Below are 25,650 nucleotides of genomic sequence, written 5' to 3' on the forward strand. Positions count from 1 at the left end.
ATTTTAGAAAAGTGCTGCCCTGGCCGACTCCACCGTGGGGGCTGCTCTGCCACAATACTCATTGACTTGGGGAGCAGGGGTGGGGGGGGTGGAGTCCGGTTGGCTCTCCTGTAACGGTGGGGTGCCGTGCCTCCGCCGGTCCAGGGCGCTCCTGTATCGCGCCCGCAGCAAATCGGTGCTATTCCGATCCAATTAGCGCGCCCGCACACATTAAGCTCCGTGCTGCCGCATCCCGGTTCTCCATGGCTCTCCGGGGGGAAACGGCGTCCTCTTTGACCGCATGGCCCCCCTCTCCTCGCCCGTCCCTCCCCGGGTTGCTGCTCTCGTCGGCGGTGCAGGGAGACCAGCTGTTGCGAGCCTCTCGGTTCTAAAGCTGCGCGTCCGCCGCCGCTCGCTCTGCGGATGGACTTAAAGGAGAGCGACGAGCCCGTGTGATGCACGCAGGCTGGTTTCTCTGTCCCGTACCTGCGCGGAAAGCCTCCAATTCGTTCTCCTGGTGGCCATTGTCATCTTGGACCGCGGTTAAGTTGCCGCCATGTTCGTCTTGAAACACTTTTTTGGAGAGCTGGGTCTGTTTGCGTCATCTCCATCGTTGCGATAGCTCCATCGTTGCGCAGTGGCGGAGCAGCTTATTGCCTATATGCTCACAGGCGCACACGCACACGCACGGTGGGGGGAGAGGGGGGGGGGGGCACATAAAGGTTGTTAGAGGTGTTTTGGTTTTCCTCTCGGCTCTCCATGTGCAGCAGGGTTATTGTCGCCAAATGTTGTGTTTCCATGGAAAACACACTTTTGGCGACATCTTGTTTTTGGTGCAGCAGAGACACGAATATATTCACGTGAACACAAATGCAGTTCCATACAGTCATTAAAATACAATGATGCAGTCAGTTACACACAATGTAGGCAGCAGTGCTGTAACGTGAACAAACACCGTTTTAAATCTTTCATTTGATTTTTTTTTTTTTTTTTGGTTCCGCTTCATTTCAGTGAAAACTATTGCACTTTTAACACCACTACATTTATTTGACAGTTTTATCCCCTCGTTTCAAGATGAACCTTTCCCACAGTTAATATTATAACACATTCTTAAAATGCAATACATTGTTAAAATCTAACCAATAATTTCCTTTTTGGCTTCTGACATTTTATAAGAAGTGATGTGTGCTTGAGCTCACATCTCAGACATCCTATTAAATGTTAACAGCACAGCTACATAGTGATTTTATTTCTTCTAAACTTCTCCCCTGGTCATTTCAATAAACGTTTAAATGGCTCAACATCTCACCAGAAATCAAAGACGAGAAATGAACAACGTATGTATATTACCTTTCCTCTCCCATTAATCTCCTCATATTGTCTTGGGGTCCTTCTACATGAAACCGTATTCAGTACTATCGCCGCCTCCAGCAGATATAATATTATTCTTCGTGGAATCATATTATGCTTTTTTCTAATCATAAGATGTCACAAGAAATAACAGTCAAAAATACCAAACCAGTACTTTTACTTTTCAAGATGGACTTTCCTTTGTATTCGAGTACTTCATTGTATCAGTTCGTTTGCTTAATGTAAGAGACTTCATGTAACCTAAAATATAGGCTGTAAAAACCACAAATCTCAAACACTATTTCTTTTTTCATAAAGCGGTGAAATTAGGCTGTTAATAAAACCTTTGACAGCCCCAGTGAAATCTAGTCAGGTTTGAGCCTGAACAACTGGAAAGCAGCTGAACAAGCATGAGGTTTGTGCCTGTAGGTTTAACAATATCATGTACCTGTTTCCTGTAAGTGGGCCCCATCTTATCAGTTTTGTTTTGTTTGGTCAGTGGGTCTAAAATAAACATCGGACTTACAGTATGGCCCTATAGGCAACATGCTTGTGTGTTTGTGACAGACTGAGAAAGAGATAGAAAGAAACCTAGGTTGTAGTTACTCTTGGGGTGCTGGAAGTAAATTCTAACATTTATCCATGTCTTTAAAGTTACTAATGATTGTCAGTGTGAATGGCATGGATTGCCACCAGATAAGAGAATGTAGTTTAATTTTAATAGGCCGTATAGTGTGGATAAGACAAGAGATGATTGCCTGATTAATTAGTGCTTAGGGCTGTGAGGGTCGCAGCTCATAGATAGAAGACTTTATTGTCATTGTACAATGAAATTTCGTCAGCATGTGGACACAAAAGACAGACAGATATAGAAACACAACAGTAAAGTGCATGACTACAGTTTAAAAAGAAGAAACAGCAGAAGGTAAGTAAAGTCTTAGTCAGTCCATCAGTTTTTAGGGGCTGGTATGTATGTGTGTGTGTGTGTGTGCGCACAGGGGGTTGATGGAGGCCACAGCTTTGAGGAAAAAGCTACCATAAATTTGTTAAATAAATAAGTGGAAAATTATGCTCATCTAACCCTAACCCTAACCATAATTCACTTAGTTTTAATGCAGACAAGGTCCATCTACCAAAAAAAAGAAAAAAAACTAACAAACAAAAAAAAAAAAAAGTAAAAGAAAACAAATCATGCAACTGCATTTTGAACATCCCCATCAAATTTAAAGCAAGCAGCAATGTTGTCTGAACTTTCAGCACCATGGACAACTTCCCACCACAAAGCGTTGGACTGTATGGAAGCTACCATTGAACAGCTCTCCTGTGGCAGAGATTTACTTTTCTAAACTGCTTCCAAACACAAACACAACAAAGAGGGTTTAATTCTTTCACAATGTGATGTTAATGGAACTGCACCCTCCTCCGAGTGTATTTTTTTAAGCTAAAAAAATAAATAAAAATCAAGGGTTGACAAATTGTGTCCAAAAAGCCTTTTGGTAAATGTTCACCACAAGAAGTCTGGGTTTCAGTAGGAACATTAAGTGAATTTGAAACTCCGGATTGTGTTTGGGATAGTTGCCCTACATTGTCATGGAATGTTTAGTTTGCCTTTAACTGTAGTTCCTCAATGTCATACTTAATCTTTCAATCTACACATCCATGTTCCTGCTTCACTCTGTTTTTTTAGGAGGCACTGCGTGGTTATATAGTAGCATGACCACAATTCTCACTAATCTTTTTTCTGATCAGCAATTTCAGTGGTTGGACCAGAACAGCTGACTAAGTTCAGGGCCTAAGAGATGGCCAGTCAAACAACATATGGAGTGTGTGTTTGACACCACTGCCAATACTTTCTCACGTGTGTGTGTTTGTGTGTGGAGGAGTGAAGGAGACAGAAGTAGTGTGAGGACAAGAGTTAGACAGGGTAGAGAGACAGAGACGGGGGGGGGGTTAGAGAGAGAACGTCTGTGAGATGAATGCAGATTACAGGCCCTTAAATCTGGAGCCATCACAATAACAGTAAGGGCTGGCAGACATGACTCATCCACTAGCCACACTATGTGTGTGCCATGTCTGATACAACTGTACGTACATGTGTATTGATTGTATTATCTCGCTGCACTGATAGCATTTTGCTAAATTAAAGAGAATTTGCACAGCTGATGCCTCTCCTTTTTTCTGCTGAAGTCTCTAGGAATTCAAGGGCAAATAATAAATGACTCTTTCAGTATCAAAGCACTTTTGAATCTATTTTGAATCATTGTCTTGTGGAACTTTCCAAAAGGTGCTTGGAGATATTTTTGAATCCTTCATATTACATTTAAAGTGTATAAAAGTTGATTTAAGTCTTTTATAAAAAACTCAAATATAACCAAAGGGGAAGTTCAGTGCCTTTCCTACGGCTGTCTTAGATGTTTTTTTAAGTCATTCTGATTCTGACTGACTTCAGTATAAACAGTAACCGCAGTCTGAGTTGTTTCCATGACTCATACAAAAAGCTTAAACTGATACTGACAATGTTATTCTTCTAAAACATATTTGTAATGAGGATTTAAAACTTTGTCAAGACCGTTCTTGGACTCTTATGTTCACTGTCTCAACCTTTCAACGTCTCTTCACACCTGTCAGTTCGCCTGATGAAGGGAGACAGAAAGGAGGAGGAGGAGGAGATTTCACCGAGAGGAAAGAAACAGGTGACATCATCCAACTGTGCACATGGCCATTTGCCAATTTGTGTCAAATCCACAACCTTCACACCTACGCACCGTGTCAGCACAGAAATAAAAAAAACCCTCTTTAAGTGATCCAGTCACTATATCTCTAATCTCCTGTTCACTTTTTACAGCTAGCTTTAAAAGGTGTACACTAGTCAAGATCATTCGCTCATAAGAACTTTTTTGCTTATTTTCGATAATCTGCATCTCTTTTCTCATTTCCACTGCCACATCTTTCTCTCTCACTCCGTCTCCTTCCTTCACCCACTCAGCTGACCCCATGCAATTCCTCTGATATGACTCTTCCTTAAGCTCTCGCTCACCAACAGCCCTTCTTCCTCTCAATCTCTCGCTCTTGCTCACTTTCATCAGCCTGACGTCAGAGACGGTAAAGAGACAGAGTGAACCTCTCTGATTGGTTGGAGAGGACAACACCCTCAGCTTAGTCTTACTGTCCTTTGTGGATGTTAATTAATTGGCAGGGGAAGTGTGATTTAAGTTCACCCGAAGAACAGTATAGTGTATGCAACTACAGAGATTTTTGATATGCGTGTGTGCATACACACATATTCATTCATATTAGCATGTTCTTTGTGCTAACCTGATCATTTTGGGGGCTACCAAACACATTAATCACTGTCGAAGGCTGTTATTAGCTTCAAGTTAACTGCATGTACTCTATAGCCATTATTATTATTATTATTTGCAGCTGTTGTCATCTCCTGAAAAATGCGTTTACAGTTGTCCAGCTGCTGACCTTGTAGTTTTAAGCAGATTTCTGTACAGTGTGAAAGTCTAATGAAAGGAGGAGACTGTACAGAATGACAAGATAGAATGAGCCCATTGGTTGTTTGTGCAGTAGGTTATCTTGGCCCATACTTGGGTTTTGCCGTCAGGCATCCTCTAGCGGCTGTTGTAATTATGACAGAAGGAAAAGGGACTGGCATTAATTCCCACATGGAAGTAGCAGCTTGTGTTGTTTCAATTACCAATCAGCGTTATTAGTATTACTGTAACCATGTAGTGTTGAGGAAGCCTTTTCCTAAACCTACCCAGGAAGTCTTTGTGCCAAAACAAAGCCAAGCAATGACTGAATGAAAGCTAGGTTCGCTTCAACAGACTCATCACCAATTAACAACAAAAGTTTGGAAAGACTTTCAATCTTGGAGAAATTAATAGAAATTATAGACGGCTCTGAAGGTTAAAAAAATCTATTCAAGAATTTGAAATACGGGGAACTCTGGTTAAGTAACTATGATATGCTGTCATTGTGACCATTATGTATGTGCATGAATGTGAGGGGTGACTGGTGACACAAATGTTAATTTTCCAGAGTGGTCAATTGGTCTGTGGAATACAGGAGGATTAGAGAGATGATGGAGATACCATCATTCAGTTGAACCTCTCAACCCACCCATCACCACCTCATCCGCCTAAGGGTTTTACTCTCCTGATCGATTGCCTCACCACATTTCCATTCCAGGAATCCCACTGCAGCTTATCAACACAGCTTACTTTCCCAAGGACACAGCCTATTCCCATATCCATGATCCTGGATTCCTAGCCTATATTCCCATCATGCATTCTGGTACTTTATGTTCACCAAGCCTGCAGCTTCAAAGGAAATGTGCCTGTAGGGAAGGCAGCTTTTATTCAGGCAAGGAAACTTTCAGAATACAAATACATGATACCTACAGGCCTGTTTGTACAATCTACTGATTCCAGGTCCCTTCTATTAGTCCGTCTCTTTTGGCACATTGTGCAAAACGAATGATTTGAAACCTGGGAAATATTGTTGTTGTAGTTGTATTATTGTTGTGATGGCACGGCAAAATGTTCTCCACAACAGTTACATACTGTAAAAGCATCGAGTATGTGCATGACAAATATAATTGCGTCAGTTAGAGTAAGTTTTTGTCGTCATTCTCTCTTACCCTGATGTTGCATCATGGATGGTCTGATGCTCTCACAGTCTCAACACAATCTCCTGCATGGGGAGTGATTGCTCTCTCCGGGTGAAGACCAGAGGGCTGTGGAGATGGTAATCATACAGTGAGTCTTATGCCACTTATTCTAGTATTATATAGTTAAAGGTTTTGCCTTTCTGACAAGTGTGATGTTTCTTTTGAAATTTTCTAAAATCTAAAACTACATTTTCACCATGCTAGCAGCATGACTCTGTACATGATTGTGTTGGTCAGTCAGTCCATCGTTTATCCAGACCAAATTTTCACTAAAACTATTTTATGGATTGTAATGAAGTTTTGTTCAGATAATTTCAAGCTTCCCTTCAGCATGATAGCATTGTCACTGTAACAATAGATAAAGAACATCAAAAATCTATACATAGTTGTTTTAAGATTTAGAAAGCGTTTGATCAAACATGGTGTTGACATGTTCCATCAAATCAAAGCTTAAATGCAAGCAGTATCGAGCTCAGCACCAAAACCATGGGCATGTTTCCTCCAGATGGAAGGAGTGGACTCCTGTAACATCAGCGTCAGGCCTAGTGTAAACAGCAGAAGGCAGGATTTACAGGAACTCCAGGACAGAGACCAAGGCGCCACACTCCAGCAGAGAGAGCTGAGGCCCAGCCCAAACAATTTCTGTCATCAAGAATCCCTGCTGTCAATACCAGTAGAGGCTTCCTTGAGCTGAGCTATTCTTTCCTCGTTTCCCTCACCTTCCCCACCCCATAATCACATACGCAGAAATGAAAATATATTGACTGAAAAATAGAGATTAACCCGATCTTCTAGATCTGTACAAAGCTGTAAGTAGTGTTCGAAAGAAATTCAGTGACAAGACACCAGGAGCTTTCAGGAACTTCATTTTCCAACCATCCAGTCCAAAGCCAGAAGTCCCCTATTTAACCTCTGCGCATATACATATACATATATATATATATACATATACATATACATATACATATATACATATATACATATACATATACACATATACACACACACATACATATATATATATATATATATATATATATATACACATATACATATATATATATATATATATATATATATATATATATATATGAATGAATGATTTGGAGAGCTATACTATGTATTATTATGTACTAATTAACGTTGACTCTGCCACTACAGTCTCATGTGAACTGAATACCCTTCATTTCAGTTCAGATAAATATATACATGTGGTACAAGATATAGAATCCCTTGAATCAACCATTTATAAATGCAAAATATGTAGAGGCTCAGTGGGTGAGCAAAAAATAAATAAAAAATGAGCTTGGCGCTTCTAAATGCACTTGCTTCTCGCTAATCTGTGCTGTCAGAGAAAAGCACCTCCTGATGAAAGGGCTATGTCTGCCCCTGGATCCAAAGAGAAAGTGGGAAGAAATGCATTTTACAGCCTTTAGAGAATTTGGATTGAAGTGGAATCCTTGCTAACATGGAATCTGTGCTGTGTATGTGGCCGAGGTTCAGTCACCTCTTATTGGAGATTGGGGGCTCAAATGAACCAGTATACAGCTACTGCCCAGACCGTGTCTAAGACAGGGCTGGAGGAAGGCCAGGGGAACTCTGCTCCAGTCCCCCACCTCTCCTTCCCTTTCCTGATTACGCAATCTTACTACACTCAGCCCGAACAGCTAGATACTGCTGTTGCTGTGTTTATATATAAAAAAAAAAAAATTATAAATGAATAAATAAAACAGCTCACAGGGTTAATCACACTGGTTCATACTAGTTTCTCTTAATCTTCTGTCCAACTCACATCTTCACTGTCTTAGTACGCAACAGTAGTTTAAAAAAAAAAAAAAAAAATCTGGACATTACTGTATTTTTATTACTATCAAGCAGCTCTATGCTCTACATTACTGAGTTGTATCAAAGGGGTGTCTCAAAGAACTGTCTAAACAGAAATACAACCGGCTTGCCTTCAGAAAGTGAGGCTTATGACTGTCAGGACTCCTTTAACTTTGGGATGTCATGATGAAGCAGTCCCAAGCCCAGCCCACTGTAACCCACCATCCAAATCTTGCTAGACAATGGTCACCTGAAATCTGCAAATTTTTTATTTAATAATACTTAATGAGTTTGGCGTATTTAAAAAAAATACATTTTGTGTATGCTTTAAAAAAAGATTTTATTATTTTTTTTAAGCATAAACGATTGGTGTCAGTCTTGTTTTCAGACTGAAATCTCTCTAGTTCTGCTTAATGAGTTGCTCTTCGACTTGTATATATATTAAAAAAATAAACACAGCCCTATACAGATGTTATATGGCTCTAAATTCTTTACCATGTGGATCAACTGTTTTCACTCTCTGTATAGTTGTGTCGTTTGAACATAAAGCAAAGGTTTAATCTATCTAATCAAGTATTCCAAATTTTTCAGTGTGTGAGTCCAGGCCGAAGTGGCACTGTGCTGTACTTGGCCTAAGCCCTTTTATTCTGCATCGTCTGCCTCATCACACACAGACTGGCCGACCTCAGATGACTTTGCAGACACACTCTGCAGTCTACCAGTCACGTGCAAATCTCTCCCTTTGTCCCCGTCGTTGCTTGCTCCACTTCTGATCACAGCACACGTCTGTGTGTCTGCTGGAGATCTAAAATCCATGTTAGACAATCAGAGCTGGAGTGCCATTTATTAGCAAGTGTTTAGAAGTTGCTTTTTGAATGTAGTATTGTAAATTCAGTTAACCTGGAGTCACATTAAATGTAGACTGTGTCGCTCTATATCATGTTATTTGGCCAATTGCAGCTCTCTGCTCCCTAAGAGCTGCTCTGATATGAGGGAGGCAGCAAGTCACCAACATCACACTCATGACCTCCTTCCTTTCTAAACAACTCTGCTCCTCTCTCTCCTGGACACTTACCCCTTTTTTCCTAGCAGTCTGGCTCCTCTCTACAAGGCTCTGTAAATATCTGCCACAGACAGAGTAAAGTTCAGGAAAAGTCAAAAGTGATCAATGCTGCACTGGTTTGGTCCACTGTCTTTCAGTGCAAAATCAAAGTTCGAAAAAGAGCCTATTGTTCCAACTCAGCACATCAGGCTCATCAAGTGAGATTACAATATTTCTGAAGATTAGCTTTTTTTAAATCCACATTCATGCATTCATCTGTGTCGTTCTAGACCTTTTTATGGCTCTATGGAGACTGTTACTGTAAACAATCTCAGCAAAGCTTCCTAGAAGAACATCAATCCTCCTTGCTGTAGTCCTCCGGGCTCTCTGGAGTTGTGATGCATTGCACCACTGAGATACTTGATCCAGAGGAAGGAGACCAGAGGAATATAATTTATATGCTGAATTATGGCAGTAGTTAAATCCATCAGCTCAAGAAGATCAGCATCATCTAATTTTGTGAGTTGCAGACATACATTGGGGTTAATTTATGGGGTCACAATGGGGTCAGGGGTGCATCTGCCAGCCTACACTATAATCAAGCTGGAGACCGGATAATTGAGATCCTGGGAGAATAAGTCAGTCACCTGAACTGTGGTAAAACAGCATACATGCACACACAACATAGGAAATACAAACTAAATAAGATAAACTACAGCCAGGTATCGCGCCCTGTGATCAGGATGCTCACGTTCACACACAGATACAGAGCACCCTGCTCTCTGCTAATTCCTCCCATTAACAGTGACATTTAAAGATATCTCCCCAGTGCACAGCCGCCAGTGTAAAGTAGCTTTTCATTAAGATCTTATTGTGTGAGCCTCAGGGTGTTGAGGGGAGGTGCCTTGGAGAGTGTGTCTGTGTGTGAGAAAGAGAGAGAAAAATAGCTTAAAACAGACAACAACTAACGGCAAAGTGTGGCGATAAAGCGGGGAAGGCAGGGAGGGGAGGCAGAGATAGATTGTCTGGATTCACAGGTTGAAACTTCTCTTTAAATCACATGGCTTCCTGAGCTGTTGCTATTGCACTGACTTACTACAGGATCACATGACTGGAAACCAAGTGAAACAAACATATGCACATATCACAAAACAAATTTGTATGTATGCTCATTCTTGTCTATTTTCCTACTGTACATTTGTAGAAATGTCCCATTCTGCTGTTTACTGGGATTTTCATAGCAGCCACTTTATGTCGCTTCCTGTGAACTTGGTTGCATCAACTGAGGCATTTGCAATTGCTGTGCCTGTAGGTCTTCATTCATTCATTAGACAATGGAATGATCATTTACAAAATCCCCAGTGCACTTTAAGGGCTGCACCATTTCTGGAGCACCCATAACCTTACTTGTACGCTTGTATGAAAATAAAGTCCTTAACGTAGGTAACATGTTGATAAGACGTTTTACACAAGACATACCATGAGTGAAATAAGCAGTTAGGATCATGGCAGCACATTTCTATCTTTAAACTTCAGTGACAGTCATAAAAACAGATTCAGACAGCTTAACTTAGAAAAAACAACCTGTCAACGTTCAGGGACGAGAGGAGGGGAAAAAGGAACAGGAAACCTTGTCAGTATTTGGAGCTACCGTTGGCATTAGTATATTAATACTGGGTCAGCCACTACCAGTGTGTTGTTGATTGTTGTTTACGATCCCCAACAGCATAGCTGCAGCTATTCTTCCTGGGGTCTGCCCACATTTAAAATAGTACAGTTCTTAAGATAACATAAGAAAAATAAAAGTAAAATAAGAAAACATAAAAAAAAACTCAGCAAATAACAATCTGCCTAAAACAAAGCCATACTAAGAAATTAAGTGGCAAGCTAACATACGGCATAAACAAATAAATGAAGCTTAGTAGCCCACTGGTGGGATACACCTGCTGGTTGCCTTTGCACCAGTCATCTTAACACGTTTCCTTTGCCAAAACCTCATCCACTAAGGTTCACATTAGCACAGTCATTAGCAGCTAAAAGCTAACAAATAAGATAACCAATTAACTTACATCTCCGATTCATCTGACTGCGGCTCAGAAGCTCCTACTGTGTTGTTTCATCTGTTGGTGGATGGAAATTTAAGGCCCAATTCTGATTTTTCAATCAGGAAATATTCCTATTACTTAATAATATGATACACACACACACACAGACACACACAGACAAACAACGGCAGGAAAGTGTAACTGCGAACCAACAAGCAGGACAATCAGCGTGAGGTTCGTCAGGTGTGCAGCCACGCCCACTCAGAGACGCACTCTCACACACACGCGCGCGTTCAGGTGACAACTGGGGACATGCAGTAAGTGGGGAGGGGAACACACAGAGGGTTTTTTTTTTTCACTCAGTTTTTATCATGTCAGAGCATTCATACATATCAGAGAGGAACTTTTGAATCTCCTCTTAATTTGTGAACTTGAGCATCAGCATATGTGATCGAAATCCCCACTGATCAGTATAAACTGTCAGGTTTACCCACGGAATCTGAATTCTGCTAAATGTTGATATCTTGTTTCAGTCACATCACTCATTCCCATACCCATAAAGTGCCACCCTCATATGCACAAACACACTTTAAAATTAAATTTTAACTTAAAATTAAATTAAATGGGAAATGTTCCCACAGGATAAAACAGTAGCCTTTAATCTGGACCACAGCGCCGTGTTTTATGTTGTCTGGTATCAGCTCTGTCAGGAATAATCTCCCAAAACAATTCATACAATCACTTATTACTGGTTTCACTGACCTTCACAGAGTGACTTGGCTTTCTCTAAATTGACTGAATTTGCTCTTTAAGTAGACGGCGGTTAGCACTCAAATACCTGCAGTTTACTCCACCTTTAAAAACCTCAACTTCACTCACACAATGTGGCTGCATTTTTCAAGGACAGTGGGTTATATTCCTCTGCAGACTCTGAACCCTCCACAGGCCAAATTGAGCACATTTTAATTACAGCATGCCCTTGATATTGCACTTTTTCCAACAGGGCTTGCTGCTGACATTGTCTCATGGTTGCAATTTGTTCCAAAAGAAAATCTCTGCGATGAGCTCTGGACATGAGGTAGCAATTAAAATATTACTGTAATTGGCAGTAATAAGAGTAAACTAAAAGCAGGCAGCTAAAGTGGTTATTGCCTCGAGGGATTAGCTTGACATTTCATGACAAATGGTTATTCCCTTTCTTGCTAAGCAGTAGAGAGGAGGATCAATACCTTTCTCTTACCTGTTGCTGGAAACAGCAGGCTTTGCAGAAAGAGAGGAGGGACGAAAGGTTAGTTCAAAGTGAAACATAATATATTCATACCTATTAACATTATGTATTTGTTTTTTTCATAACACTATCTCTTCCCAAACAGGCTGGATGCATTACTTTGCTTGAATCTGGAGACTCCAGGAAGTTGTTGTATCTGACCGTGATTCTCAACCAAAAAGTGTAATGTAACAGAATATAATTCTTCCTTGATTAAAGACTTGTGACAAAGGATGTTAATTTGTGGGCTTTAGATGTTCTACTAGGAGCTCTGCTAATAATAAAAAAAAGATCATCTATGTCACCTAAAATTTTTTGATGGTGTCAACAAAATCAAGGATTCTGAAAGACAAAAACTGGCATGCTCACAAGTCCATCTCAAATAGATAAGAATGGGTCCTTGTATTAAATGCATGAAGAAAGTTGTAGACTGCATTATTTAGTAGTGTTGGCAAATGATGTGACCACTGTGGAAGCTCTTCAAGTGTGTGGAGAGCCAAAGGAAGCTCTCTGAAAGTCATCATTTGATCTTTATTTTTGGAACAATGGCTAATTGTGCTAATTATTTGTCTCTACCATCACAGGAAGTTGGGCAAAGACAGTGAAATTAATGATGGTTTAGATAACATCATCTCCACTCTAAAGATACAGCACTAAGAATAATAATAAGTGCATTCAAAGGGAAGCGGAGACTTTTCTTCTCAATGCTTTACATACTGTACCATGATGAATATACTAAAGTATACAAATTATACATGATATATATTATTATATAAATATAATAAAGTGTAAACAGAAGGTGCTCCTGGATGGAGGAGATGTAGCCTGTATTAAATTTTTGGTTTTTCACTACAGGAGTCCTCTAATTGCTGCCTGAGACATCAATTTACACCCAATTTATTCCTTGCAGTATACTGTATAGTGTTTACAGGGTGTGCTATTTGCTTTCTGTAGGAAGCTATTTCTCCAGAGCTGCAGAGTTTGGATGCACGGTTAAAAGACAGTCCACAATCCCGCTCAACACCTACCTGTATCACTATTATTATAATTATTAATATCATTATTGATATCATTGTTTTATTACTACTACACATCCCTGCATGGGCTTTGCATTGTGCTGTCCAGTTATATCACCCTCTCTCTTCTTTCCTCTCTCTCTATGAAAGGTTCCTCTGAGATTACTTCTGTTATCATTTGGCACTAGATAAATAAACTTGACTTGATTTAACTCTTTGGCATATACCCACAATGACAGATATGCTTACTCTCTCACTTGGTTGATAAGGAAATTGCAGTACAGCGTACAGTTTCATTAACCCTAGCTGACTGACACTTACACAGAGCCATTGGTTGCAACAGCTTCCACTGATGCTATTGTGCAGCTGTCCTCTCTGACTCTGCTGTCTCTGTGACAACGCATTTACATTGTAGCCATGGACAACGCATCACCCTGTGCATGGCATTCAGTTACTTGCAAGTAAAAGAGATATTGTCCACGCTGACGTCAACAAGCTGAAGAATGAATTTCACAAATACAGCAAAAGAAATGCAATAATAGCACCTTAGCACGTGCAGAGATAAAGTCAATGCACCAGCCATAAAAGATGCTGACTGAAAGGAAAATCAGTATGTACCAATAGGTCAGTTTCTGCATAAAAGTTAAGCACAATTTCATATTTTATCTGTGGAAATTATGGGTGCCTTGTAGAGTTATACTGTGTTGCTCTAGTGTCCATAGGAAGCCATTGGGTGCATTGCATGAGGTGAATGACAAGCATGTCCCTTGGCCTGATGATATGATGTGCCCAGCCAGCCAGGTCATCAAAGTCACTCCTCATCCTATAGCAGCTCTGAGTTTGTATTATTGAGCTTGGACCCTCCAGCTGTTTGGAGTGCTATATTTCAAGTAATTGGGTTGTGGGATATGGGAGTGGAGCAATAGAGAGTGCTTGTATGAAAGCTTGTGTGTGTGTGTGTGTGTGCATGAATCTTTGTGTGTGTATGTGTGTAAGAGATGTTTTGACTGACGTGTCAAAGGTAATTCAGTTGCAGGTGAGAGAGAGCCAACTTGCCAGCTTTCAGTCTTATAAGCTGAATCCATCAGAATCCAGCACTCCCTATAACATAAAGAGACAGGTGTTTGTGAGTGTGTGTGTGTAGGTGTATGCGTTTTATCTAAAGAAAAAAGCTAAATCTTAAAGTTAATTTCTTCATGTATTCACACGGGCTCATTGTTGACTGTACATTATTTGAACCCTAGCATAGACCATAGCACCATAGAGGTATTTGAGTGTACTGTAAGTCCAGTCTGAATCAATGTTCCAATGCTCTTGTCAAAGAGCTGGTATAAAAAAGAAGAGGTCTATATTATGCAAATGACACAGCTGTCGCCATTTATTTAATAAAGGTGGAAGGAAGCTGCTTTACTGTCTGTGAAACAATCACCGAATGCACTCGAAGAATGTGTCGACACAAACAGTCCTCATCTTCACCTTCCAAATCTCAATGCAGTCAGTAATTAAATCAAAGTCAAATCATTGAAAAATTAACACTCATATCAAAGCTCCTTGTTCTGATATCAGCTGGCTCTTTGCAAATGCAACAACCCTGAAAGGTTTTCATTAATGTCAGAGCCACACAAACCTGACACCTGTCTGGTAGATTGTCAGCAGGCCAACCAAAATATATCATTATTATCATCTTTCTGTTATGATAGCCATTTATTTCAACCACCTCCTCCAAACCTCATCACAAGGGCATCTCTGCATTATCCTAAAGGCTCAGTACTGTGGTGTCAGCATTTCTGGCTCAGCCATAATTAATCCACATTAACCATATGCTTTCAAGTGTACACAAACTTAATTTTGGTTGCCTGCAAGTTTTATATAACTATCCATAATTGAATAAAACACCACACTCTATCTAGGGATTTGATACTGACTTAGACCCCACTGAATCAAATCAAAGAACCTCAAGGGCAGAGCTGAATGGTCAACAGCTGTGCTAGCCTGCACATAATCTGTCTGTCTTCTCCAAGGTCAAACTGAGTGTGAGCAAGATGTGAAACACAGAAATTCCAATGGGAAATTTAAGAAAAAGGGAAAGCATCAATGCACAATATTGAATCCTAAAATTTGTGTTTAGCAAATCTTTTGTCATATTTTCATGTCATGTGCTTATTTATTTTCAACATTAATTTGTTGCTAGTCCTACGACATGCAGTCAGACCAATTCAGATACATTGTAATATAACCACTGATTATTTGGTTGACTGCATCCTGAACAAGCAACTGTGGGAGCCTAGGTTGAGTCATTGCCCCAGCAGGTACTGAGATGAACGTTGTGCACAGGTTGCCATGTTTTCTGAATTTCTGTTGCCACTGTTCTTTCATCAAGGGACATTTCATTCAGGGACAGCTCTCTCATCACCCTGCCTGCCAGCAGTCAAGAGTGTTACATCTCTGTCACATGTATAATTTGACCCACTTTTGTAGGCTGTGAGATGTCAACTGTCACTCTGCCAAGGCAAAAAAAGGGGGGAGGAGGAGGAGGAGAAGGAGGGGGTATTGCCTGCTTTAAGATCATAGCAGAAAGCCACTATAAGATATAGAATTATGCTTTGCATTAGGATGATATAGATGAATGGATTACCTTTGAGATCACTTTTCCCATAAACATAGATTAGTTGTACTTCAGTGGGCCGAGGATTAAGATTCAAAGAGAAAACATCATCGTGTTCATGTCTGCTTTGTGTTATACGTACTTACTTGCACTTTGTACACAACATTGGTCATTTTTCATGAAGCACGTGCAAACCGACCACTTTAATTTAACTGTTAAATTAACTCCCACGATCATCTTCTTTCTAAGAGCAACATCTGGTGGACAACACTGGACCGGCATGTGGCTCAAATTTCAAACCAGCTCCATGTTGACCTCGTCTGTTGTATTGTGTGTTTTATTTACATTATAAGTTTTAATGTGGGTACATTAGCAGTGGTTGGTGCTGGTCCCTCTCTTTCGGTATTTTTAATGGATGTGTGTAAAACCAGATTATCCGCGGAACCATTTTTCCCGTGCTGAGTTCAACACGGAACTCATCAGAGCTACACCGGTGATGCTATCCAGTTGTTTCGCTAGCTTTGCCGGCTGCAGCTGTCAGTTACACACCTTGCATTTTGCATTTTAAACTCCATTTGTAATACAGTTAACTGGCACAGGGATTCATGACAGCGAGCGCGCTGTCCGCATGTTTGTATTTTGGAGGAGAAAAACCATGCATCTGAAAAAGTTAAGCTAGAAATGAGAGAAGGGTGAGTATGTGGCTTTTCTGGGAGGCTACTGTTAGCATGCTGCTAGCAGTAGCCATAGAGCAGCAAGTGTTCGCTTCACAGTTAGTATGCATTTTATTGAGCTAACTTGCTGCTAGCTAACGTCACTGACACACCTTTTCTTTTGCTTTCATGGCCAAGTAATTTTATTATTGGTGTGTGATTTCTCAACTCTTTTGCCAGTGCATGACTAGATTTCTGACTGATTGGTGACATTGATGATAAACGGTCGCTGACATTAGCTGGCTAATGCTAGCTGTTAAGTCTCTCCCCTTCGTCGTTAGATCCTCGGGCTGCACCCATCAACAGCTCTTTATTATGGGTGGGGTCGAGAGCATTCATAGTCTTGGCACATCTGTGTATGATTTTTATTCAAAGCATCGCCAACGTTAATGGGAGGTAATCCTCTCAGCGGTGCTGTGTGCTGGGAGTGTATTATGGCTACATCTTTTCCACACCTCATATACCGATCCAGTTGGATGGGGTTCTCTTATCTGGCCTGACCTGACCCCATTGTTCCCCCTGATGAGGTGCCAGTCCAGCAGGGAGAGATAGAAACCACCACACACACACACACGGGAATGTATTTGTTTTCTGCCTTGATGGGACAGATGGACAGACTAGATATGGCTCCAACGATCGAGATTTTGCCTAATCACACAGTATTATAAGTTGTGGCAAAGGCCTGAACAATCAATCAAAATGTTTTATGAATTGCATTATGGCTGTGTGTAGTATCCAAATCGCTAATAATGTTTTTAAAACCAAACCTAAGTGCATCCTTTAAATAGACGAACCTTAATAATGAGTTGTCAGTCGCATAAAACTGATTTCTCAATGTTGAATTTCTTCTTCCAAATGATTTTTGTATTAAGTAGTGAGATTATTAATACTCTAATGCATAAGGAACAAGACATACATTGCTACGTTACAATCCTGGATGGATTTATTTTATTTTACTATCTTGTGTTTAATTTCTATATTTCTCTCTTATGGGTTTACTGAAGCATCCCCCTTTCTCTCTCCCATACTCTGTCTTTGGTTCTTTCTGTGTTTGCAGAGTGTGAGTGGCGTGACTCAGCTTGTGTCTAGCCATGGAGAAACCGTGGAGGCTGTGGGGGGCAATAGAGCGTTGCACCCTGACTCTGGTGTCCTGGTCTTGGGGTGCCTGTAGAGTTTCTCTTTTGGCCCTCATTCTCACCTTCCACCTGTATGGAGGACTTTTTCTTCTCGCACTCATCCTCGTCTCTGTGGCAGGCATCCTCTACAAATTTCAGGATGTTTTGCTCTACTTCCCAGATCAGCCCTCCTCCTCTCGACTTTATGTGCCCATGCCTACAGGAATCCCCCATGAAAATGTGTACATCCGCACCAAAGATGGTGTGAAGCTCAACCTCATCCTGCTTCGATATACAGGTGGGGACACCCCCCCTGGTATCACCCCTGGCAATCAAAGTAGCCCCACTGCCTCTGCTCCACCCACTATCCTTTATTTTCATGGTAATGCTGGTAATATTGGCCACAGGGTGCCCAACGCCCTGCTAATGCTTGTAAATCTGAAAGCCAATGTAGTGCTGGTGGATTATCGGGGCTATGGGAAGAGTGAAGGTGAGCCCAGTGAGGATGGGCTGTACCTGGATGCAGAAGCCACCCTGGACTATGTCATGACCCGTCCAGATCTGGACAAGACAAAGATAGTACTCTTTGGCCGTTCACTGGGAGGCGCTGTAGCTGTTCGATTGGCTTCAGTCAACCCTCACCGTGTAGCAGCCATTATTGTTGAAAACACCTTCCTCAGCATCCCTCACATGGCAGCAACACTCTTCTCTTTCTTGCCAATGCGCTTGCTGCCCTTGTGGTGCTACAGGAATCAGTTCCTATCATACCGGCAAGTGGCTCTGTGCCGCATGCCCTCGCTGTTTGTGTCTGGTCTGTCAGACCAGCTCATCCCACCGGTGATGATGAAACAACTGTATGAGCTTTCTCCTGCACGGACTAAACGCTTGGCTATCTTTCCAGAGGGAACACACAATGACACATGGCAGTGTCAGGGCTACTTTGCTGCTTTGGAGCAGTTCATGAAAGACCTGCTGAAGAGCCATGCCCATGAGGAGAGTGCTCAGGCCTCAGCTAGTGTCACCATTATCTGAAAAGATGACTGACTACAGGTTATGTGCAGGATCAAGTGAAGGCTGTCATGGATTTTGAGTAGAGGGACTTCATTCATTTTTGGGAAGAATGTACATTTTCTAGGCTTCTTTCTGGATTTTAATTTTATTCTTTCTGTAAACATATTTGTCTTGATGATTTGATTAAGGTCAGAACAAACCCTTCTGGGATCCGTTGTTTCAGCGATGAATGCATGTATTTATGGCCTTTAATGAAGCCAGAGCATACATGCCCACACTGCAAGACATGTCACAACCATGGAGGATTTAGCTTTAATGGGTCTGTTGAAATCAATCAAGATTAAACAGTTGCACATCATAAAAGCTATGTATAACGGCCACGTTTCAGTTCAAATTGATTAGTACAATTAAAGTGACACATCTTTAATAGTCAAAAAAAGACAATGATAGTATGTTGTGCTATACTGATACATCCTTTTTGCACTTTTTTGTTCAGATTTAAGTGTTAACTTGGCTAACATCTTATGAGCAATACTTGGAGGAGCATAAGCTACCCCACTCCCTCCTGCCCTTTGGGTGAGGAACATTTAATATTGAAAACTTGCAGCAGCTTGGCATGTCATGTCATTGTAGTGATTGATGTTTATATATTCCCTTGAAGAATTTGTCTGGCACAGTAACAAAAAAAAAATAAAAAAATTGAGTAACTGCCACAAAAAACGTTGATGGAGTGGGCGCAAGATAAGATGGCATGTATTTTGTTTCTTGGTTTCCTAATAAGTTCAACGAATCTTATTTCCTGTGAAATTGCCTCTGTTTCAGTGCGATTGGGATAAGCTGAAGGATAATATCGTTGTTACTGTGTCCTATTAAAACACCAGAAGCACACAGGAAAGCAATGAGTTGCTAGCAACTTTCGCAACCTTTGCTCTTCTAGTTTGGAAAGGTGCATTATCTCTGCATGTAGTTAATTAAAGAATGGGTTCAGATTCAAGTTCAAGTCTATCTTTGTACAGCCCTGTAAATACATGTCTTTATGAGCTGAAAAACTTGACGGTTGAAGTTTTTGACTGACCTTTTTTCTTCATTTAATGCACAACACATAAATAATCCAAAATTGAGCAGGCCCTAACTTGACTCTCCAACAGAGAGAAGAAACCAAACTGAATGGGGATTTTCCAAGGTAAAATTTGAGCCCAAAATTCATCAGGTTTCGTTTTCTCCAGCATGAAAACAATCTTATAAATTCCGAAAGGGGAGTTTTGTATTAAAAAAAGACACTTTCATGTTTACCTCGTTCTTTATTTATCTAACTCGGACTGCTGGAGCCTCATATGAACTTTGTAACTAATTTCTACACTCAAGGAGCACTGTGGATTTTGTCTCACATCTCTTATGTTCTAGTCTTACTCAGAACAAATTCTTAACAGCCACTACAGACAGGAAGAACTATCATGGTGATGAGTTGCTCTGTGATCATACATACGCAGTCGTTTAAAGTGTTGTATTAAGGTAGTCTTGAAAAAGTCTGAGCCTAACTGAAGAACTCAAAATAAAACATGAGCTATTAAAATAAAATGTTGTAATTATTTGTTAGCTACTGTCATCTCACCCCACGCTTATGAGGCGAAATGGCTGATCTCACTTGGTGGGCTTTTGATAAGTTAATTAACCTTTCCTGCATGTCTTCCAGGGGGTGGAGCAGAGCTTGATGATTAAAACACTGTTTTCTGCTCTTGCTTTCCAAATGCAGCACGCTGCTCTGCAGTCGTAACAAAGCCATTTGAATACACTCACCAGATCTCTTTAGCCATATTTGATACTGTTTGTGAACAGTATGCAAAACAAAATTGAACAACATCAAAAGACCAAAATTTGTTTGTGCCTGTGTGACAACAGCTTGAGAAATGGTCAAAAGGCCACCATGAATGTAAAATATGGTCGTAAATTAACAAGCGTGCTTTCTAAGAAATAATTTATATACTGTCTTTTCTTCCTTGTGTTTGACATTTTTCCACCAGTGGCACTGAACAGTTTCAGATATTTTTGTAATATATTCAATCCATGAGCTGGGTTTGATACATTCAGTTTAATCATTTTTATCCCATCATGTTGGGAGAGCCTGCTGTGCACTCTGAATTTAACTGTGTGAATATACTAATTTTTTTCACACCGTTTTCTCCTCCTGTTAGTTTGTGTTGTGTCATTTCTTCATTCAGGTGAAGATGTGGGAACTTGTCATTTGTTTGTTTCATTGGTCTGGGAACTGGCCTAAAGTCAATTTAATAATTAATAGAATGAGTTTGTATCCTAGCCAAGTGTATTATCCTACGCGTTGATGGAAAAAACTGACTCAAACTGAATGTCTTATTTTTTTTTTTTTTATAAATAAAATTACTGGGAACTGTTTGAATGCACTATAGGACATCTTGAATGCCTTCGAAAGACATAATTTGGAATTGACAATTTTTATTTGCAATGATTTTTGGAATTTGCATGTAATTCCAAGAAGCTTTGGGAATTTACTGTGATGAACTGACAGAGTGCAGATATGATTTGTGTACATCTACCATAACTTCCAGCAACTCCACACTGAAGAAATGTTGCTGGGATATGTGAACAGTTTGATATGTGAATGATTCATCTTTATCTTCAGTATGAAGCAGTCAGTTTGAGTGATTTTCCATTTTAGAGTTGCGTTTCTTTTCTATTTCAGAAACAATGTTGACAACTTCTTTTGTAAACACACATTTTCACTTTCTATTTTCTGTACTGTAACATGCAATAAATTGATGCATTTAAGTTACTTGTCTTATATGATTTTGTTATATCGGAGGAATTCCATTGAAATTGATAAATATGTGTCACCAAGTTCACTTTTTATAATCTGAGAACTGAAGTTTGATTGTTTTTCTGTTATGTTGCCATTCACAGAAGTAAATTTCGCACTTCCTTTTTTCAGAGCTTTAACTTCTCTGGCTGCCATAAACAAACAAAATTCCTTGTTTTCCTTTTGAGTCTGAAAGCACACCTCTTCTTTCCTTTTTAGGCAGCCTGTCTTTCAGTGCACACTCTTTGACAGTCACAGGCTTCATTCGAATGAGGAGTAGCCACCATGACATTTTGAAGGAACAAGATGAAGGGAAATGTAAGAAAAACTTGTCATGACTGCTGGTCAGGCAGGAAGTTGAGTGCGGTTAGTTGAGAGGAACAACAGAGGGGAAGCTGTTTTTCTTTTTTTTTCTACTGTATTTGTTCTGCGTAGTCCCTCTGACGAAAGTAAAGCCGGCCGCAAGAGGATAAAAGTGAGAGTTAGGACAGTCAGTGGAGTCTACGGAGGAGGATCTAGGCAAAACTTCATGACGCGCAAACTTCCACCATTCCAAGGTTAAGTCTTTTAAAAGAGAGGCTTCGTAGTTCAGGCGTGAGGCAAGTCATGCTGCCGGCGTGAGCTCTGAGGAGAATGGGTCCTGCGATGGCACCTTTGGCAGGTGTGAAGCCTGAGACTGGACATCGTGCAGGTGAAAGGAGGCTGTCCTGGCCGGTTTTCCTGCTGATGCTAGCGGCTGTCACCTGCTCCTCTCTTTCAGCTTACTCTTTGTACCAACTCGTGGCTCTCCGAGCTGAGGTTGAGGGACTCAAATTAGAGGTCTGTCGCAGGAGAGAGGAGGGACAAGAGGCCAAGCATGGAGGCCAGGTGAAAGCCAACTATCCTCAGGTACATAACAAAAACCTCGCCTTCATGAGGTTGAGAAAATATGCCAGACAAAACCTGTATCCTGCTTTTATTGTGTTTTTAAGGCATGTATTGTGTTTTAACAGACTGAAAATGTCAGTAGCAGGCAAAGCAGCCAAGAGCCTTTCCCCCAAGCTGTATCTCGACATATTCTCACGGTCATAAGGAACAAGAGACAGGCAGGTGGAACAGAGACATCAGGTAAAGCACACTCAAGATGAGCAGTTTTACAGTCAGATGCAATTCTTAGTAGCAAAAATTGTTATACATACACAGGGATTATTTGCAAAAAGACAATATGTGACCAATTCCATTTTTCATATTGGCGGTGGCCAAGGTCATTATCATGTCAAGTGAAATGTATTTATAAAACCCAAAATTACAAACATCTTTAGACAGCTTGACATTGTGTACACACTTCTACCTTTTTTGAAAAGAAACTGTTATGTTCCCCAAAAAAACCACAGGCCACTGTCAAGCAGACTAACTGCCAAGAGTGATGAATGACTCATCACCTTTAGCAATATCCATTTTTATCGTATGAAATATGATGTCCTTGTGGACGTTCTCACCCTCTGCTCAGTCTTTGAAAACTTACCGGGGTTTCCAGGACACCAGTGTTTATACTACTGCTCTGTGCTCTCAGTGGACTCTCACCCTGAAGGAAAATTGGAAAGCACAGAAGGAAAAAGAGAGACAACCATGAAGAAGCTGAATTTAAACTGCAAGGAAACAGCTGAGTTTGAACTCAGTTTTAACATTTCTTTTTTTTTTTTTGGTCTCAGTTTCTCACCCTTGCCTGCAGCTGTTGGCAGACAAGAAAAGACAAACCTTCAGCAAAGGTACAGTATGACAGGTTTTATTGGAAACATAGTATTTTAGTGTTTATTCTCATTTCACTATTTGATTTTGGTTGTTTGGACTTTGCAAGTTAACATTATATACACCATTAAGTAGAAGTGGTGTATATAATGTTAACAGAATGAAAATATATTTCACATTGACCTAAATAAATCAACCCCGAGCAACAACTAACTTACAAACAGGTGAACTGATGGGATGGATATTTAGCTTTAGATGCTTGGACTTGTTTTCTAATATATTCTTGTTTGTTTTGATCAGAATTGGACTCGACTCTCCACACAGGTATCCCCTGGCAGGTTGGACTTAGGAGGGGCTCTGCCCTGGAGCCGAGGGGAGACCGCATATTAGTGAGAGAGGAAGGCTTCTTCTTCGTCTACAGTCAGGTTGGTCCGTTTGACGTTGTTTCATGGATTTACCACAGGGAGGTGCTGCTGCTCTGCCTGTCAATCACCAGATTTTACATGGGGGGGGGGGGGGGTTGATTCATCTGTCCACATCATGTATAGAAAGGGTGTGCTCAATGTAAGCATGCAGTTGGTTAACAGGCCTTGAAGAAACAATGAAAATGATGCATGGTTAATAAATGGCATTGCAAATGCTGTACTGACTGTTGGATGTTGGAACAGAGTGTCCTACATCTTGCATTTAACCTACTATTTCTGACTTCCACAGGTCTTCTACATGGACAGCACCTTTGCTATGGGGCACGTGGTGGTCCGATGGAAGAGTAACGTGGTGGGAAATGATGATCCCCATGCAATCTTGTTCCGCTGCATCCAGAGCATGAACCCTGCCTCCCCTTTCAACACCTGCTACACAGGAGGTGAGCATACCATCATCCAGCAGCTGTTAGGGAAGCTCAAACAGTGCATTTTCCTCTTCAGTCAAGCTCAAGCATTTTTGTGGGCCTATAAAATGGCTACAATGCGTGACAGTTGATTGGCGTATCTGATAAATGTCTGTGGCAATTTAATGTGGCACAGACATCACAGACATGGTAAATTTCCATCCTTCAGGTATTGTGAAGTTGGAGGCTGGAGACCACTTGGAGCTTCTGATCCCCCGTCCCACAGCCAACGTGTCCCTGGACGGAGATGTCACCTTCCTGGGCGCTCTCAAACTAGCTTAATGCAGTCACCTTGCTTTGGACCTGAGAGATGCTGTTGTCATGGGAAACACGTGGGAGGCAATGAAGCATAATTCTGCTGACCTTGCTTGACCTTGGGTGTTTGGGAGAAGAATGCACAAGAATACTGAACACAGGAGACAGCCATTTTTGCTCGGGCTGAGAGACTCCTTACGAGTGAGCAGACAGGAGTTGATAGCATAGTCTTATATGCACATTATAGCTTTATTGTGTTAAATTCTACCACATACAAAATAAAAAAATGCCAAGGTCACATAGGCGATCTTCAGATAATCACAAACATGTGGCATGGTCTTACTTACTGGAGATGTCTTACTTGTGTGAAATCTTTCTTATACTCTTACATCATTAACCTTTCCAACTGAGGCAACATCATTATCGTTCCACTGAGATCATTTTTCTCGTCTTGCTTCATTTATTTTGTGTTTGCTTTTTATGTGTATATATATTTTTTTACAAAGGCCTAGTTGTCATCTATTTGATATAAGTTAGCCTGTATATGTCAAAATGATCTGAAACTTCAGGTGTAGTTCTTGCTCAGGGGAGTGGAGACGGGGGTTGCAGTACCAATATTGACCACCAGAAGGAAAACAACATCTTCCAGGCAGCAGTGACACAAATCACATCAAATCAAACCATGGCTGGGCAGAAACAGTAAAACAAGGAGCAGATTTTAGCTTGAGGCCAAACCTAAGGCAACTGCTCAATGATTTGTGGTGCCTGAGAACTCTGGTGGGAACTAAATTTTGGTTCTTCAAAGCTACCTAATATCTGTTATACAGTCAATTGAGGAATGAATCATTGTAATCTTATGCTGATCATAACATTACATTGTGATGGTTACACTTGATATCAACATGATGTCCAAGGCTCAAATATCAGCGTATTTATATAATTATGCTTAGCAAATTTTTGAATTGAAGCAAATTCTGATTAAAAAATGGATTACAAAGTGATTTTGTTTTGTTTTTGGTGAAACAGAATCTATATGGTTATTACACAAGTTGGCCTCAGTTATTGGGATACCTTGTATACCATGTTTTATTCGTGGAAAACTATGAATATTATGATAATTATTTCAACCACCCACAATCATGTGCTTTGACTGAAACAACAAGCTGCTTTCTGGATATCAGGGAATGAAACACACAATAACACCAAGTAATTGATTGTGAGAAAGGCGGATTCTTGCTATTGCTATTGTGTGAGAGACAGTGAATTAATATCATGAAAAATTTTAGATGCATTTTATTGAAGG

General features: G+C 40.6%; 2 protein-coding genes across 4 annotated transcripts; both read left to right on the plus strand.

The window, feature by feature from the left end:
• Positions 1-16,309: 16,309 nt before the first annotated feature.
• Positions 16,310-21,441, plus strand: abhd13 (abhydrolase domain containing 13). Its single transcript, XM_029530389.1, has 2 exons — positions 16,310-16,498; positions 17,577-21,441. Exon 2 carries the CDS (start codon positions 17,611-17,613, stop codon positions 18,664-18,666), a length of 1,056 nt encoding a protein of 351 aa, XP_029386249.1. The 5' UTR covers positions 16,310-16,498; positions 17,577-17,610; the 3' UTR covers positions 18,667-21,441.
• A 415-nt stretch (positions 21,442-21,856) lies between these two features.
• Positions 21,857-25,524, plus strand: tnfsf13b (TNF superfamily member 13b). Of its 3 annotated transcripts, XM_029530562.1 has the most exons (7): positions 21,858-22,136; positions 22,236-22,363; positions 22,468-22,582; positions 23,167-23,223; positions 23,504-23,628; positions 23,918-24,068; positions 24,262-25,524. In XM_029530562.1, the coding sequence occupies exons 1-7, from the start codon at positions 22,109-22,111 to the stop codon at positions 24,372-24,374; spliced, it is 717 nt and encodes a 238-aa protein (XP_029386422.1). In that variant the 5' UTR covers positions 21,858-22,108; the 3' UTR covers positions 24,375-25,524. The 3 variants fall into 3 exon arrangements, with proteins under 3 accessions (XP_029386421.1, XP_029386422.1, XP_029386420.1); XM_029530561.1 differs by having other exon boundaries at positions 21,857-22,363; positions 23,528-23,628; XM_029530560.1 differs by having other exon boundaries at positions 21,859-22,363.
• The last annotated feature ends 126 nt before the right edge of the window (positions 25,525-25,650 follow it).

Source organism: Echeneis naucrates, chromosome 21 (assembly GCF_900963305.1).
Source record: "Echeneis naucrates chromosome 21, fEcheNa1.1, whole genome shotgun sequence".
Lineage (NCBI taxonomy): Eukaryota > Metazoa > Chordata > Actinopteri > Carangiformes > Echeneidae > Echeneis > Echeneis naucrates.